Genomic DNA, 19,142 nt, shown 5'->3' with positions numbered 1-19,142 from the left:
TGGAATTGGAAATATTACTATCTTATCCATATTAGAACTTTTCAGATATTTTAAACAAGTGTAAAATGCATGTGGATTGAGAGTGGGTCCGGAAACACAAAGGAACTGTAAAGAAACTTGTAAAGTTACCAATAAAGAATAATCTACTGCAGCATAAATTCTTTATTCCTATGCATCGGTGAGGAACACATTGGACATAGAAGTATGTACACACAGAAAGAGTTCAGGTCAAGCTTTCAGTCATCCGACAATTTACTTGTGTCTGAAACCACACAGAGAAATGAACTTCTGAAAAATCAGTTTGAGTTATAATCTTTGCCTCTGGATAGCTTTTCCAACCCTAAAGCCAAATTGCACAAGGTTAAAGTATAGCTAAAGCATAGCTATTAATGTCCCAAGAAGCCCTTAGGAAGCTGTATGCTTTTTTTATTCACAGAAACGTAGCTTTCGGTCTTATTTAAACAGCTAGCAGCATGTGCCAGCTGCCATTTTGAGTCTGAATCTTTCCTTTCCTAAGGCTTAAAGCTTCTACAGCAGTCTTAAGATAAATGATATCACTACCAGGATCAGCCTTGGCATAGAATAGTGATGCACAACAAGGTTGATCTTAGCAGTGATGTAGTTTTACTTTGTTCACAGGGGGAAAAATACTTCTTATTGCTTCAGAATCAGGACACTATGGTTAATGGCTTCCAAGCAAGCCAGAATATGAAGCCATGAATTAAAGTTGGCTTTCATATCCTGGCTTGTTTTGAAGCCATTAACCAATTTCCAGTTTGTATGCAATGGGAAGCTATTTAACTATAGCTTCCAGGCTTGTTTCCCCACTCTTGCAAAGTGAAAACAGCTGTGTATGGGTGAATATAGTTCATTCATATTTTGGCTTGTTAAGCAGAGATTTGAAAATCAAAATAGGCCCATTGTGGGGCAACTGTTAAACAGTCAGGAAACTTCCACTGATAGAAAATCCTTCCAGGTTGCTAGCTTCTGCTTGAAGAAGCCCCTTTTAAAGCCATCCAAATTGCTGGCCATCAGTACTTGTGGTAGAGAATTCCATAGTTTAACTATGCACTGTGTATTTGAAATATACAGTATTAAGGATGACTCGAAATGCTTCCATCCAATTCTCAGGTGACAAGTGGGTATGTGTTGGCCACTTTTTTTTGTTCCTGAACTGGTTCAAAACAATTCAAGGAGTGGGGGCATTTACTATGGTCTTGATAGCAGCAGGTTTTGTTTTTCTAACTCCCGAATAGAGTGAAAAGCCCAATGTAAATCTGCTATGTTCATTTAAAAGCCAAGAACAAGATTAGCTATCTATAATCTTAGTTTAATATCTATCCATCTATTTCCTCTACAAATTCTACAGCAGGGTGCTCATACCTATAGAGGCAAAGTTTGTATTCACACAACTCCATGACTGGGATTTTGGAGAAATGCAAACAAAGCATATCACCAAAACCACTAGCTAGAATACAAATACATATTTTGACTCAAGATACTGCCAACTATATTTTCTAGAAGGTAGTAGTAGGACAGTACTCAAACTTCATAATCTGATCTATGGTTATCATGAAGTTTCTAGTGCTTATTATTTTGAACACAAGGATTTATAGCATGCCAATCAATAGATGAATAAACCAGTTTCTATGTTCAAACTGCTAGCATTGCTGAAAGAAAAGCTATGGGAAAATGTGCTGTCTTTATGGAAGAAACAACCCTGGGTGTAAAAATAAGAAGTCAAATCATGTACCTTGACTCATGTGCTGTAGGTTGGTGAAGGAACAGTTTGGAAGAGCTTTCCACAAATACAATACTTCAATGGATGCCAGTATACAGAGTTGTTTGGTTGGTTTGTGCTTCCTAAACCTATCTGCCTAGAAACAGTAAACAATACATATATTATTTTCATTCTAAACCAAGGACAATTGCTTTCAACATAGTTGTGTAAAAAAAAGCTTTAGAAATATACAGTTGGGGGAACTGTAGAAATTTTAAAAGATCATCATGATGAGCATTATTTTAAAAGACAAGAGGGGATCCACAACACCATGCTTCTGTTCAGAGTTCCAACCAGCCTGGAACAGGAACCTTGCAGAGCTCTTTGGGGCTCACAGGGGACAACACCCTTCAAAGTTCCCACTCCCTTTCAACCTTCTTGCATAGTACTAAAGGGCTCAGGACTAGGGATGGCCGCTAGGCCTGAAACTGAGTAACTGATAGCTATATTTTTATTATTATTTATTGCATTTTTATACCGCCCAACAGCCGAAGCTCAGTGGTGGTGCAGAAAATGCATATGGCATGAGGAGGACAGTTTAACCTCTAGTATGTATTCCCCCCTCCATGAAAAATAAAAACTAATCCTCAACTGAAGGATACCTTAACAAATTCAAAATTCTAGGACTTAACTACAGACCTAATTTCTAGACTCACAACTTCCCAGTTTCTTTAGACTCTTTTTTAGCTCCACCAGGCAGGAAATCAGAGAAAAGGAGAAATCAAGAGTTGTAGCATCGTTATGACTAAGCAGCCGCACGTCACCCCTTCTCCAAATAAAAGGCAGCAGCAAAGATAGGAGATCCTGCCTCTGGCTTTCAATGTGAACTCAAGAGTTGCCTCTACACACAATGAGATGAGCTATTCTAGTTTTCTCTTATTTCTATGCCCTCAACATCCTATTCTGGAAGCTCACAAGACTTACGAATAAATCTCTTAATTTTTTTAAAAAAATTAAATACTACTGCATACCTAAGGAGTTTCCCTGAGTATGTACAAACAATACATACTCAGGGGAACTCCTTAGGTATGCAAGGAGTGGCTCTATTGGGGTGGCTCTATTTCACTTTCACACCAATAGGCACTCAACTACCCAAGATCACAAGTAGAAGGAATGATGCAATTGAGGGCTGCTTCACATATTACACAGTTTCTACATAGAAAGCTCTGTGCAGGAATTCATGTGAAATCCACATTTGCCATGTGCAGTCACTGCACACACAAAATTTTTCAACCTTGGATACACACACTGGAGAGCTTACAGCAATTTTCATATTTATGTATGTGGCATGCATATCTTGTAGAATTGAAGTTAAAGCCACTTCCCTTTATAAATTATGCAAGAATATTATAACACAAAGAGTCACGAAGCCTGGATGCTCATGAAAAACCTCATTTCTGCAGTAAAATCCACATTGCTTAGGCAAACAGTGGGATGTCAAGCAAGAGCATTTACACTATGTGCACTCATTTTCTGGATCAGGTTGTTGCCTATGAGCAATTCTACTCTGGACAGCCATCGGGGTGTGTGTGATGGGGGGAATTGGCCAGTGGGGGGGAAGTCCTCTCCATGAGTGAGGAGAGGAGCTTCACTACGAGGGGGCCGTGTCCACCTTGGAGGCCCCACTTGCAGTGCTGTCCATGGGTGTAAATGTACCAGCAACATTCCCTCCAGTAGTGCTCTTGGGATGGGGCAAAGGCAGGACAGGTGGCCTTAGATCCAGAGCCCCTTCATTTGCCAGAGAGACCCCTGATTTGCCATCCCCTTCTACACCAGCCTGGCAGAATGAATTGCCCCCCACCCCCATTTAGAAACTAAAAGAACTGCACGGGTCACACACACACACAAAAAGTTTGCCTCCCCACATCTCCTGCCCTGGCCACTGCTTTGTACTCCCCCCTCCAACTCCATTTAGGATGGCTCTGAAAGAGTCACAACCTGGCTTATGGAGAAAGAAAAACCTTCCTAACTAGTTGTCAACAAAGGACAGTTGGTGGGCCAAACCCAGACTTTTATGTGGAGACCCATGGTGTTCTAGCTGTTCAATCCTTTGCCTCACTCAACTAACCTTTTCCTTCCCGACCTGTCGCCAGAGTGAGCTGGCTTTAAGATCCCATCTATAAACACTTAGGTTATAGTGTCCACTTTTTTGATAAGGTCACGATAAAAAAAAAAGTGTTAGTATCTAAGCAGTGCTGAAGACTTTATAGAGACAATATAGATGACAACAATTATTATTATACTAAGGGCAGTATCCAACAGGACTGCTCTGCCTCTGCTGGTTCCGTTGCACTTGCAGGAGTGACCGCTTGGGCAACGGGGCTTTCACACTTCTCAAAATAACCCTGGAAACAAGTGGAGTCAGGAGCAATTTCTGTTGACCAGCCCTGTTCTGGAAACCAGCATTTCTGCTTGCTTGGGATTATTTTTAGAAGTGAGACTGCCCACAGTGTGAGCAGTTGCTCCTGCAAGTGCACAGGCACAATTAGATACCAGCCAGAGCCCACCCAGCTTACGTTAACTGACCTTTTTAACTGAAAACTGCTCAATTTGATTGTTTTTTCTTTTAAAGAGTTTCTGAACTTCCTTGAAAACATTCTGTGCACCATTCACATCACCGGTGGCTCCTTGACACACTGTAATAAAGTTAAGAAAAGTTTCCTCCAATTACTTTAAGATAATTGCTTTCCCTGGCCACTACACTGTACTCCCCCCATCCAACTCCATTTAGGATTGCACAGTTTTTCTCAGTGATCCTATTTCCCCTCAGTGGCCATTTATGTCATAACTTTATGAAGAATCAGTGCCTGAATTTGCTTTCCTCATCTCTCCCCATCTTTTTTGCATAATGTTTATTAGATTGTAATCCTGCAAGCCAGTTCCGCATTGATTTTTTTTTTTATCTTGGTTCAGTACCTGGAAAACCTTAAGCACCTTATAAATGAAAAATGTACATGAAAATTCAGATACAAGACATCATGCAGTTAGAACATTGGAGGGGCCACAAGTTGGTTCTAATGATAAATAAAGATATACATACAATGTGCATTTGCCACTGTTACATTTGTTGTAATCTGGAAATCTGTGTGTAAGTTTTCTTGCTGCAACATGCTGGAACCATACAACAATGCATGCATGCATGCATTCACACACACAACAATCCTACTCATGTAGTAATACTTCCCTGCTGTTAAATAGGCATAATAGCATTGGGACCATCTTGATTCATTTTTAAGACGCTCAAAGGATTCAAACGCATCCTTGAAATTCATTTCTATCATGCTACACCAGCCTGCAAAAAAAAAAAAGCAAAACATTTTTAAACACATAAAGGAAACGGATTATACATGGTTTAAGCACAGCTAAATAAAAGTTTAAAAAGGAACAAACATCTTTCCATGCTGGAATGAATCCTGATCATTTAGCGTACAACAGCATAGGGACCTTGTGTGTCCACAGACCATTTCAGAAACAGATGACAGTGTCAGCAGGTAGACAGGTTCAGTGGCAGTATGGTGCCCTTCACTGATCTAGGTAAATCCTGCATGATTTCTGCCTGAAGAACTCCACAAAACTTGGATAAGGTTACACTTTCAAACAGCTGATAAAGAATGTATCAATGTACCTTCTTTTAAATCAAACAACTCTGATTTTAATTGTATCAGAAATAGTCTATATTCTATAAGAAGTCAGTAAAGCATCCTTTCAAAATTGGAGCAGAAGAGGTCTATTTTTAGTTTACTAATACAATGCGATGGACTTATTTACTTGGGAAATAAAGTCAAAGCTACAGTTGAACATTATAACTTTTAACTTTTGAGGTATGCATGTTAGTGAAGGATATGAACATATATTATTAGGAGGCATAGTATACTACTGAATTGTGAACAATGAAAGGGGCAATTTAACTAGGTAAAGATCATGAAGTTGTTGCATGGCTTCCACATAAAGAAAATGCAAAGTATACAACGGCTGCTATTAATACAATATTGTTCAGATATCAGTAGTGGTTAAACATAGTAGAAAGAAGAAAAGATATTAGTATTATTATATACCAATTTCATATAGGCAGACATGCTGAATCTCTCTCTGATCAGTTGCCAGTTCCAAAGCAGTGTGAAAGGAGGTCAAGGCACTGTTGATCTGACACTACGAAGAGAGGGGGAAAGGGTCTATCGTCAAAATGCAAATAAATTTGAATAAATACAAATTCTATCATTGCAATTCAAAGCTCTCTAGAACAGCGCAGAAGTAAGGAAACATAACTATAATGACTGATGAAATTGTTATAATATCTAGAAGCTGGTAGCCAAACCACTGCTTATTCAAATGAATATGAACAATTCAGTCCTCCATTCTACTACTTCCTTGTCCTCATGCCTCGAAGAGTACATGCAGTGTATACATATATTTCATAGGCCAAAACTAAACATTTCCAGGACAACCCCACTAGTTGTATATACTTCTACAGAGTCCAAAACTTCTACAGCATCCAAAAAACAGTGTCATTAACAACTTTTAATTTATTAGTGCAAGTGGTTTTCCTTCATCTCCTATGACAAAGAATGTACTATTTTGGTTCTAAAGGAAGTACAGATCTGTGATAGAAGCCTATGTTATTCTAAAGCCTATGAATAACAAAGAGTGCAAGTGTAAGAAACCAGTGTTGTCCCCATCAGCAAAAGGTTCCAATATCACTCAACTAGTCTGCACTAAGGCATCATTTGAAATCCCATGGCATAAAAACACACTATTTACTTTAGCAAAACTCCCTCATGCACCTTTGAATTCAAATTATAGGATATCCCTCTTCTCTCAAAGCAGGTCATCTGTCTGCCCAAAGGCTTTCAAGTCCTCTGATCTGAGCAGTTAAACCATGTAAGCTAGAGGGACAGTGACACTTTGAGCCTATGTCAGTTCCTGAAACAATACATATGTTGAGGAGTATAGCTTTTAAATTATTTATCCAATATTTGCTATTGATCATATTCTCAGAGCTATCCCAATAAAGCAAAGCAATATATACAGTTGGGATGAAGTGTGTTCAGAGGAGGGCAACCAGGATGATCAGGGGTCTGGAAACAAAGCCCTATGAAGAGAGACTGAAAGAACTGGGCATGTTTAGCCTGGAGAAGAGAAGATTGAGGGGAGACATGATAGCACTCTTCAAATATTTAAAAGGTTGTCACACAGAGGAGGGCCTTCTCGATCCTCCCAGAGTGCAGGACACGGAATAACAGGCTCAAGTTAAAGGAAGCCAGATTCCAGCTGGACATCAGGAAAAACTTCCTGACTGTTAGAGCAGTACGACAATGGAATCAGTTACCTAGGGAGGTTGTGGGCTCTCCCACACTAGCGGCATTCAAGAGGCAGCTGGACAACCATCTGTCATGGATGGTTTAGGGTGGATTCCTGCATTGAGCAGGGGGTTGGACTCAATGGCCTTGAAGGCCCTTTCCAACTCTGATTCTATGATTCTATGAAGGACAGAAGTCAGTTATACAGGTAACTTACTCATTCATACATACATATAGATATGCCTGAAGAATCAACAGGTCTGTATTCACATACATACAAACAAAAGTGTTCCTAATCCTCTTCTCCAGTCCCTTTCCCCATTGCTAGGTACCTCAATCTGCATTCTACTTTCACATCCAACTAACCAGTAAGCTCTTAAAATGCTTCACATGTTACATTTTGTCCATGTACACTAGATGAGCATATGGCAACCAATACTTCACTAACTAGTAGTTCATTATTAAAGACTAACAGAGAGAATTGTTTTGTCTCATATGATACAATATCATTATCAGCAGTAAGTTGAGTCATGCCAGTGTTATTTTATTCTTGTTACTTACGTACAATTTCAGAGCAACTCAGTTGTTCTCCCACAAGGGGGCAGGAAGACACTAGACCAACAGGAACTAATGCTACCAACAAAACAGTAGCCAGATAGGGGAATTACTTCTCCTTTTGCCACAGGAAACACTATTTTGAAATTCATAACAGCCTATACATTTTGTAGATTCCATGCACCCATGAGCACATTACAGCTAGAAACTTGCTATTTAAAAAAGAGCCTCATGTTTCATCCCCCACTCCCAAACTCTATCCTCTTGGCTTCATGAAGATTAACAAGACAGATCCTGAAGATCACCCAAGTCAATTGGATGGTTTGCTTGTTTGGTTTTTTTACACATCTTTTCCTCCAGAATTGGCAATGTTTTATTGAAATACTTTAGATTCAATGAATCTTACCGAATCACTAGAGCAGAGCTTTCCAAACTGTGTGTTGTAACACGTTAGTGTGTCAACTGCAGTGTGTAGGTGTGTCACACGAACGTATGAGAAACCTCTGAGTCTATGTGAAATAAGCAATACCAACTTGCATACATTTTTACACAGCAAAGGTGCCGATTAGTATGGTGCACTAGTATATTCCCCTTCCGTCGTATCCGTGTATGCACACCACGGTCGTGGATCATACAGGTACTGCACATGCACAGTATGTATAATCGGGTCGAAACAGCTGATTCCGCGTCACTTCCGGTGACGCGGCTGCTCCAGAAGTGACGCATTTGAGAAATTCCATGAGTCCAGTTTTTTGATAGAACACTGTCTCAACCGCCGCTCAATCGCAGCTTGACAAAATTGGTTCAATGTGAAAAGTCCTGGAAATGTATGTTATTATCTTGCAAATCATATATTTTTAAAAATATAAATGAAAGGTTTCATGAGATATGTTGTGTCCTCATACATTTCGTTATTACAATTTATGTATGCGTCCGTATCTCTTATAAGGGGTTAGTTTAACCTCCGGTTTGCTAGTAAAACTGAATTACTGTGTCGCGAAATTATGCATGTCTAAAAAGTGTGTCACCAACATGAAAAGTTTGGAAAGCTCTGCACTAGAGAGAAAGCTTACATTACCTCTAAACGCTGTATTCTTCCCTTGAAGAACATAAAGAGAGATGAGTTTGGATAAGCAGCTTCTTTTTTCTGAAGAATCTCTTTAGCCTCTTGCAATCCGGCTTTCGTATCACTGCCATCCAAAGCAAAAAAAGGACGAACCACAGTATGATACCACAGCAAGGCTAATCTGAAAGGACACACACCAAAAGATAATGACATTAACTAGTTCTGTAATTAGGCAATGCTAACACAAGATTAGAGATCCAGCTCTTTTCTCTCTCTCTCATATACGTCAGGCCAGTATTATGTTAATACTTTAATTCATACCTTAATCACAACAGCAAATATTTGGAACTGTAAATCCTTTAAAAGCAAGTTGTCTTTTAAGAACACAATCCTACAACACCGCAAACAGGCAGAATACAAGTATACATACTACAGGTGTTTTAGACACTTGTGTTGCTATTGACTACCCAATGGAACAAGCGAATAATTTCCCCCCACCCAATTTAAAAGCAGTTTGAAAGACAGCCGCATGATCAGCTACAGTAAAAAGATTCGTATTCCTCCAGGTGTGCACTGGGAGGTCTGTAACTGCAGCCTAAGGAAACATATCACACACTTGTACACACGGGACTTCATTAACAGAATAGTGCAAAAAGGGAACAGCTCAGGACCTCCTTCTTTCCAAACTAAACGTTTACTTTTCATATGGAGACAAATGCCCTGGAATAGCGAGCCATCTTCATTTCAGAGGAAGGGGAAGACCTCACTATGCATCCCTTAGCACATAGAGCTCCCAGAATTCAGGATTGAGATATAGGATTGTATCCCATGTTAGTCTAAGTAGGACTAACATTGAATATAAATACAACCCATTGAAACAAAACATGGAGTAAGAAAGACTGCCTTTATTCAACTAAAGTAGAATGGAAGAACATAGCACTGCTTTGATTTTTAAAGTTGGAGTTCTGATACTATGAAAAGGGCTAATCTAATTTCCCAGAAAAGCCCCTTGGGGATACTAACTATAATGTGAGTTAACAGGTTATATCAGACGACCAAACCAGCACCCAAAACAGAAACAAGATCGCATTTTAATTTAAGTTTTACAGCTGTAAACTAACGCAGAAAAGAATTGTTCCAATTAAACATTCACTACTAAATGCTGACGGTCTCCTAACAACAACAAAAAGGGTGTTCCTAGAAAAGGTAAGGTGTACAGTTCATTGATTTCAACTGAATTCTCTGCATTAGCTGAAATAGGATGTAGGCTGCATTCAGAGTATTCCATCCCAAGCCAATAATGTCTTGCAGGTTCCTTGCCACAGGGTTACCCACATTCATTAAAGGAAAAGGGAAGCTACAATTGCATAAAGTAATTGTGCCGGCATGAGTACCCCCTCCTCCACTGAAATGAATAGAGAATTCTGAATGCAGGAGTTCATTTGTCAGCTGCAGACCAGAACAGGGCTCAGACTCAAAACACTTGTGTTTCAAGCAAAGTGTTCCGCCACTGGTATACACAGAAGCATACAAATATTTTTTTTAAAATCCTCAACTTAAATGAGAAATTCTGTACCAAGCTTATTGAGGACTAGTAAAATGTTTCAAATTAGCAACAGCTTAAAATTGTTTCATGAAGACTTGTCTCAAGTGTAAGAATTTGTATTCACTAAGAATTATTAGAGGGTACAATAACCCTCCTCTATGAATTAAAGTCCTCTTATTACGGTCTCCAGTGTCATAAGCCATGGCTCTTAATTTTGGGAATGTGGGAAGCTGCCTTACACTGAGTCAGCCCCTTGGTCCACCTAGCCTAGTGCTGTTGACACTGGCAGCAGGTCTCTAGGATTTCAGGCAGGATTTTTTTCCAGTCCTACCTGGAGATACTGGGGATTGAACCAAAAACCTTCTGTATGCAAAGCAGGTGCTCCACCACTGAGCTACAGCCACTCTCCCTGTTCCCCTTAAAACCAACAAACAAAACCCCCACAAGAATCCAAGACATTCTAACTTATGTTGGCTTGCAGTTCACTTACTTTCAGTACTAAGTTATTACCAAAGCATTGCAATATAGCTACTCACGTAGCTAAAGGGGCCTTCATGTCCTTACTTTCACTTGCATACATCAGTGAAGAAAGCCCCTGTAGGCGGTCTCCAGGAAAACCCAGCAGGTTGATGATTTTGAGCAGGTTTGGGGGCACCATGGATATGCAAAGATGAAAAAGTCCATATCCAAAGCTGACAGCACCTTTGAGTCTGTTTAGCGAATCCTCCGTTACACCTTCTGCAGCAATATGATTATCATTTGCAGCATCAGAAGTCAAGGATTCCCGATTTATCTTCTTCTGATATAATTCCTGAAGTGTATTAATGTCTGTATAGCACTTATTGTAGATTTTCCAAGCTTTTCTAAGGATCCACCCACCTTTTATATAAGCTGAGGGGGGAAAAAGAGTCAGTCAAAAAGAAAGGCTTTTTCAAACAGAGCAACTACAGAGTAACAGTCCCAGTTAATGATTTTAAGGTGACCATTCTTGAACAAAGGAAGTTCAAACACAGATACCACTATGAAATTGCTGAAGTACAATTCATTAAGAGATTCAACTCTATTTCCTGCAGTGTGAAAGGACAAAGGGTGTTTTTTTTAAAAAAAAATCACTACATATATTAATCAGCTCACCAATACAACAACGATGTTGGTGTTATCACTCAACATCATTTTGTGAATGTCAACTGTTAAAGTAATTATCACTGTCTGTACTTTTTTGCATTTCAGTTTCCTCTGACAACACTGTTTACATGTTTGTGCACCCCGCCATTCTCTAGCATCTTGATATAGATCTGACAAGTTAAGATTAACACTCCATGCATTTGTTGAAGTGAACTGTGTCCAGAAAAGCTGATGCCAGAATAAATTTGCTAGTCTTTTAAGGTGCCGTAAGACTCTTTTGTTGAATATATATTGTTTGTTAGAGCCAAAGACAAGACAAATTTACAACACAGCTTTCCAAGCCATGTACATGCTCAAAGTCTTTATGCGATTTTTAAACCAGAAAAGATAGAAGAATTAAGCAGTTCGTAAGTATATGGTTTTACGGCGGAGACTGTAATCACCTTCTAGAACAGTGATCCTCAACTGGTCCAGACCTGAGACCCACCTAAGACTCCCAACCTGAACATGGGGCTCACTTTCACAATTTTCTCCATGAGCAACATGCTGGCAACAGCTTTGTCGTGATCCATCTGAATTGAACTCATGACCCACCAGTTGAAGACCACTGTTCTAGAGGATTCTGTGCCAGGAGACCCAAAACCAGTATGTAAGAACATATCAGATCAGAAAAGGAAGACTATGTAGTGTGCAAGCCTGTTATAACTACAAATGATTAAAATAGTTAAATCACTAACTACTCCTTATCAAGTACCTTGCAATCGGCTGTAACAGGATAAATAAAGCAAACACTTTGTTCTAGAGGCACCAAGCTATGGAAAATTAAGCTGTTTGTTTCAATAATACATTTCAACAGATAACCATGATTCAGCTTTATTATGAGGCTAAAGTTACTGCAAGACCGTGCACTTCCGAGCACTTTCTGCTGGATAGCATATTTGGTTCTCAAGTGGTTCACCACAAGGCAAGTGTTTATACAATTTTGTTCAGCAATGCTGCAGTAGACATGGAAAGAGAGAGGGAAAACACACTTCATGCATCTGATGCATCACCTTGGACTGCACGTCTACAGATAAGGAATAATGGAGTATACTTCAGAACAACCTTAAATAAGTTTCCTATTTTCTAAGCGAAAATACTATCTTACAAAAAATCATCACGTAAAATCTCAAAGAGTGTTGTGGCACCTTAAAAATGAACACATTTATTATGGCATAAGCATTCATAAAGGGGAAGGTTGCTTTCCTTTTGCCAAGTCGTGTTTGCAGGAAGATACTAGAAGGTAAACTATATATTTAAAGTCACCTGCAAGTCAAATTCATCAACAAAATTTAGTACTTTCTTTCCACGTAAGAGAACCTAGGAAACTCAAAGTAACAGAACTTTCAGCCAAATGCCATGAAAACAAATAAGAGTTTATAAATATTAGAAGCCAGAGCTGACCTGACAATTCTTGTTTTACAAAAGAGAGCACAGCAAGATAAACTTGACAGTCTGCTACAATGATCTGTCTCTGCAGTCGATCAATCATGGATGGAGCAGTCTTGCGGCCATCAACCTGTTTGAAAACCATAAGAGAAAACTGGAAACATCATATGCATCTTTAATTGTCCTAACCCAGGCAATGTGTACTCCCTTGTAATGGGGGTCCAAGTCAACCAAAGAAATTGTAAATGAGAAGAAAAATTAAACATAGGGAAAGAATGAATTAAACATTTTAAAACAAGTTTCTAGTGAATACAGTGAATTTACCAAGATATTCCCATGTGACATTCAAAAGAGAACTGAGCAGGAAGGTAGAAGCCACATGCCCTGAGTGTGTGCATAGAGCATGGAGACAGGACACCCACTAAAAGTCTAGTGTAGCTTTAGACATTTGCTAAACAGGCCTCTACGTGGGTGGAGAATGCATATGTGGGCTCTACAAAGACCACAAAAGTTCCCCAACACACACACACACACACACACACACACACACACAGTGTGTGGAAATCCTAGAACAACATTTGAAACAATATCCATTTCTAAAGATAATTTCATATTGTATGGTTAAAACTTTGTTGGTATGTTAGGAACAGCAAATATTTACATTTCCCACATATTACAGAAGTGGGCATTAGTTGTACATATGCAAGGGCACCATAGTAAAGATCTACCTGACAGACAACATCGTCTTCTGCTCTAGCAGGGAAGCAAGTTCATTACTGAAAGCATCCTCTTTCATACGGGGAGTGAGATTCACAATTCTAACGTGAACCCCTAAACAGTATGATGAAAACAAGAAGCAAAGCTTAGCATGACATCATTTTATCATTCTGTGGCACCATAGAAAGAACTGTGAAGTATGAAATACCACATAGTTCGTACCCTTTAAATAAAACCCTTTAAATAAAACCTCAGTCCACTTCACATTTTAGTTTGCGTTAGTACACGGGTGGGGAACATGTTGCCCTCCAGAGGTTGTTGAACTGCAACTTAGCTCTAGCCAGTATAAGCCAGTGGTGAGGTCCGATGGGAATGGTAGTCCAGCAACAACTAAAGGGCCACACATTCCCATCCCTGGATTAGTATAATAAGCAAATGCTATTATGTAACTGCCACATATAATATCAAGTGCATTTAAAACAGGGGTAGGCAACACTTTGCTTGAGGGCTGCACGCGGCTGCTACTAACCACCAACATGGCTCCCACCTATTTTTATTTTTTTTAACCTGGGGGGGGGAGAGAAAGAAAAAGTAATGGAAGCAACTCTCCCCTCCTTTTTGCAGCAATGGGGGAGAGTGCAGTAAGCAGTGGGTTGCGGGTGGAAATTGGCCCTCAGATGGCCTGAAGTTTCCCACTTGATTTAAAGCAGCGGTTCTCAACCTGTGGGTCGTGACCCCTTTGGGGGTCGAATGACCCTTTCACAGGGGTCGCCTAAGACCATCGGAAAACACATATGTAATTAGAAATAAATATTTCACAATATATAATTACATATTGTTTTTGTGATTAATCACTATGCTTTAATTATGTTCAATTTGTAACAATGAAAATACATCCTGCATATCAGATATTTACATTACGATTCATAACAGTAGCAAAATTACAGTTATGAAGTAGCAACGAAAATAATTTTATGGCTGGGGGTCACCACAACATGAGGAACTGTATTAAAGGGTCGTGGCATTAGGAAGGTTGAGAACCACTGATTTAAAGGAATGGACTAGACTAGTGATGCCTACACACATACTTTATAAAAATAAAATAAAATAAAAAATATATTGCCTCTTTCTTCAGGAGATTACTGTCTTCTACAAAAACATAATAAAATCAAACAGTACAGGTTGCTTAATATGGCAGGCCGTTGGCCCCACCCACCCCGCTCCACTAAAGCCAATGTGCTATATAGAGATGCAGCTGCTCATTGGGAACTGGAAAACACAGACCTACTCCTCATTTTCCCATTAGAAAATATATGGAATAGCAAATCCAAACGAACTGCCCAGACTTTATACACTCAACATTAATAATGCAGCATATTCTCAAAGGGAGCCAAAGCTTAAATTATGTATAGACTATGCAGTGTTCTGCACTTGTTCCACTGAACTAGCAAAGATAAACAGTATCAATGGGATACTTCAATAGGATTACTAGCCAAAATTAATCATTCCGATTTAGCAGAGGAGACATGCTGACTACATGTATATAACAGGTGAGAGTAACTGAAGTGGAAACACATTATCAGCTTTTATTGGCCGAGAAAGTTAATACACTAATCACAATTATTTGTTAAGTACAGAAGAAAGTGAGCTTATCTATCATTTTGAATTTTAAGAGTCTGTTTAGATAAAGTAACCAGGCGCTAAAGGCAAGCTGAGTCCCACACATAGCTGCTGAGTCATGATACTGCTAACGTCTGTACAAACCTGCAAGTCAAATCATGTTGAGTCATTCTAATAATGCATAAGCTCTATGTGCAGAGAGCCGGGGCAAGCACACTCGCTCTATTGCCCCATCGCTGGTCTTGTCACTCTCTGCACATGGAGGGCAACTGTGTGCCATAAAGAACTTCTGTCTGTGTAGGTTCTCCTCAGGTCTCAGAGCCCTGATTTTCCAGGGTAATAAAGCTCTCCTCATGGGTAGAGCTTACACATGATTAGAACCACTGAAGAGGGCTTCAATGGGAAGAACTAATATTAAAAGTGGGAGCTAAAGGCCAATTTAGTCATTGGAGTCAATTGCTGAGTGGTTAACAGCTGCCCTTCACACTTTCTTTGCTCCCCAGGTCTTGCTTCTAAAGTGGAGGCACTGGAAAAGAGGACTGGGCTGCACAGAAGAACTGGACAAGGAAGTATGAAAGAACATAAAGGATTTATTTCCGTGGGGGAGTAAAGTGATATTGATTTGGGGGAATCTGGATAGGATTTTAATGTTAAAGGAGGAAACTGAAGAGAAAATTACTTTGGGGCTCCAATATTTGGGGCTCAGACTCCACCCTCTCTGTTCAGTTTGTGGTTTTAGGCAAGTTGCCTTGATCTAATGCAGCATTGTACTGCCAGCAGGAGCCAGTTAACTGGGATAATAGCAGAAAAGATTTGTTTTGGGTGGGTGGGGAAAGCTCTCTTCACTTGTCCTCAGCACCTAGACATCAGAAGAACAATACTACCTTTGATCAGAGAAATCCTGTTTACCTATCATGAGAGAGGGGCTGCCGTGGGCAGAGGTGGTGTGAAGCAAGTAGAATAAGTCAAGGGAAACTGTGCTAGAATTCACTTAGCAGGGCTAGGGGCTTGCGATAACTTTTGGAGGTATCAGCCACCACTGTCAACAACTCTGGATGGCTAGCAAATTGGAAGGAGGCAGACATGGAGTTACAAACAGGAAACAAACTCCCCGCCCCCCAAAAAGCCAGTTATCTACCAACGGGCAGCTAATACACACCAATGAAATGGCTAGCATTACTTAAAAGATAGTTGCAAAAGAAGCTTTCACTGTTCCAGACAGGAGATACCAAAGCTAGTTGTCTCAAGCTCTAGCTACAGACAACTTCTTGTAATTAATGGACAGCATCCTTTCTCCTGGTTGTCCAGAGAAAATGTAGCATGTGTTGTTACTTACATTCTTCTTAATTTTATTTTTTATTGTTTCTATAACTCCTGCTTCCTCACTTTCACACAATTTTTCCGTAGCTTTTAGGTCATCACATGCCAACTGCATTTTTTCTTCTTCAAAAGTCATCATGGCATTCTGTTAAAAGATAAAAAGAAAGAATACTGAACTGTAAAGTGACACGCTGCTCTAAACCTGCTTACCGTTTCACAAACTAAGGATGTTATATAAAGTGTTTTATAAGCACTTGAAATAAGCTCACTATCTAAGAAATAACCATCTCACATAAGAGCACTGCATTTAAAAGCCACTGACAGAGAAGCTAGGAAGTGAACTCAAAAAATTAGGACACACTATGTTTATTGTTGTGCACTGAACAAGGCAGTGTGGAAGGGCAGCAGGACGAACACTTCCCAATGGATTAGTTTAAAACTAACTGAAGACTTTCTTCCAATCGTTATACACCTTATCTAATTGTCGAGATCACAATTAACATTGCCCCATAATCATAAACCTTGAATGCTTAGGTTTGCAGCCTAAATACTGTTCAATAGTATATAATTACTTTAGCTTAGCAGTTTCAAAACACAACAGGAAAGTACTAAGGGGGAAAGTCAAATTAATCCAGGTCCTGGTTTTGAATGCTTAGGATGTCTAAATCCATATGAAGTTACTATAAAGCAGCTTGGTTATGCCAGCTGGCAGTGATGGAAGCTATAGTCCAACATATCTGGAGGGCATCAGGTTAGGGAAGCCTGATGTACAGCAAGAACATCTTGACTGTCATCTGACATCCACCATATCCATAACTAATATGCAAGATGTGACTAGAGTGCATGATAATTGCAATAGAGCCTTAGTGCTTAACAAGTTGACCATTTCAGCACATCATCAAGAAGTGAAGCTTTCCCCATACTACTTGTAGTTAGGTCAAATGCTATATCAGCTGGCATCAGTTGACCACTATTATTATTTTTAAAAATTAAGCCGTTAAAATGGGGCACAGTGTTTAGAAGATTGCACTCTATGACTTCATATATAATGGAAGACATTTTACGACGCACCACATTTTAAAATTCTAGAATATAGGACTCAGTCTGCAACGAATTATAGCTCTGTTCTTTTCTTTTTGGGTATGACAGATATAATAATGATTACAGGTTACCAACGTAGCATAAAGTTGTATTAACATTTCAAGTCCATATCACGCCAGTCCTTTTCCAGCTTCATTGGCTGCCAGTCCAGGTCTGGTATTAACATTTAAAGCCCTAAATGGCTTGGGGCCAGGCTATCTGAAGGAACGCCTCCTTCCATATGTACCTGCCTGGACCCTAAGGTCATCCTCAGGGGTCCTTCTCCACAAGCCCCTGCCAAAGGAAGTGAGGCAGGTGGCTACCAGGAGGAGGGCCTTCTCTGCTGTGTTACCCCGGCTGTAGAATGAGCTCCCTAAGGAGGTTCACTTGGCACCTACATTATATTCTTTTAGATGCCAGGTGAATACCTTTTTATTCTCCCAGTATTTTAAACAGTTTATAAATTAATTTTAACTTTGCTGTTTTAAATTTGTATTTTAAATTTGCATTTTTTCATTGCTGCTGTTTTTATCTTGGTTGTGCTTTTATACTGTATTTTATATTATGGTTTTATACTATTGTTTTATACTTTGAATTGTCTTAATTTTGTAAACCGCCCAGAGAGCTTCGGCTATTAGGCGGTATAGAAATGCAACAAACAAATAAATAAATAAATTTTAGTTTTGAGGGCCTGACAGAATTTTTATGGAATTATTTTACTAACTTAATTTCAACAAATCTTGAATTACAATTCCCAACCGAGACTGTGTATGCTATACCTCCAGGGTTCTAGCACAGAGACCATATAAAATAGGATAAATAAAAAAAACACAAGATAAAATGAATCTGAAATACAAAGGTTGCAGGCTCTTCACACCATAAACAAGCATCAAGACAATGAAAAGCAGAAATTCACTAATTCCCTGTCTCTGCTTCTTCTAACATAACTGGGTGCTTCATATGCAGTTGAACTGAAAATGCTGTCACACTGTATTAGCTTAAAAGAAAATTAAGTTCCATGAATTCTTTCATTTAATGTTACAAGCTAAAGCAGTATCTGTACAGATTCTCCAATTTTTTTAAAAAAACAACTTAACGTCTATGCCTCAAAGTCATCTTATAACATGGGCAGGACTCCTTTACTTCCGGATAAGATGAGTGCACCTCCACTTTCATGTCGCACGTTTTCCAATCCTTTTTCTATCTAATGGAAGTTTTGAATGACACAGGCATGCAAAGTGCTGCAGCTATATTTAGAACAGTAACTAAGCAGATGCTTTGCAGGGCACAATGATGCTGTGCTGGGATGTTACACTGGTTCATTAATCCAGCTCACATAAGCGAGGTTGGAGGAAAATGTATTTCCAATTGTTCCCCAAAACACAAGAGGGGAAAGGGCATTGTATTACGCCTTCCTCTTGGCATACTTTTTAATCATACTAGAACTCAGGGTCATCCCAAGAAACTGATTAGTGGGAGATTCGGGAAAGATAAAAGGAAATGCTTCTTCACACAGCGCATAGTTCAACTATGAAATTCACTTCCACAGGATGTAGTGATGGCCACCACTTTGGGTGGTTTTAAAAGGGGATTGGACAAATTCATGGA

At 39.4% G+C, this 19,142-nt stretch overlaps 1 protein-coding gene across 1 annotated transcript in view; it reads right to left on the bottom strand.

The window, feature by feature from the left end:
• Positions 1-19,142, bottom strand: part of TTC39C (tetratricopeptide repeat domain 39C) — a 44,977-nt gene that overhangs the window by 7,446 nt on the left and 18,389 nt on the right. The window contains exons 3-10 of the mRNA XM_063130643.1: positions 16,471-16,599; positions 12,813-12,927; positions 10,781-11,135; positions 8,711-8,879; positions 5,836-5,929; positions 4,968-5,072; positions 4,307-4,419; positions 1,754-1,877 (exon numbers count right to left, since the gene is read on the bottom strand). Of these exons, the coding sequence (XP_062986713.1) occupies positions 1,754-1,877; positions 4,307-4,419; positions 4,968-5,072; positions 5,836-5,929; positions 8,711-8,879; positions 10,781-11,135; positions 12,813-12,927; positions 16,471-16,599 (1,204 nt within the window). The remainder of the gene's footprint in view (positions 1-1,753; positions 1,878-4,306; positions 4,420-4,967; positions 5,073-5,835; positions 5,930-8,710; positions 8,880-10,780; positions 11,136-12,812; positions 12,928-16,470; positions 16,600-19,142) is intronic.

This window comes from Elgaria multicarinata, chromosome 7, assembly GCF_023053635.1.
Source record: "Elgaria multicarinata webbii isolate HBS135686 ecotype San Diego chromosome 7, rElgMul1.1.pri, whole genome shotgun sequence".
Lineage (NCBI taxonomy): Eukaryota > Metazoa > Chordata > Lepidosauria > Squamata > Anguidae > Elgaria > Elgaria multicarinata.
Note: the sequence above shows the minus strand (reverse complement) of the source record. Positions and strands in the feature narration are given on the sequence as shown.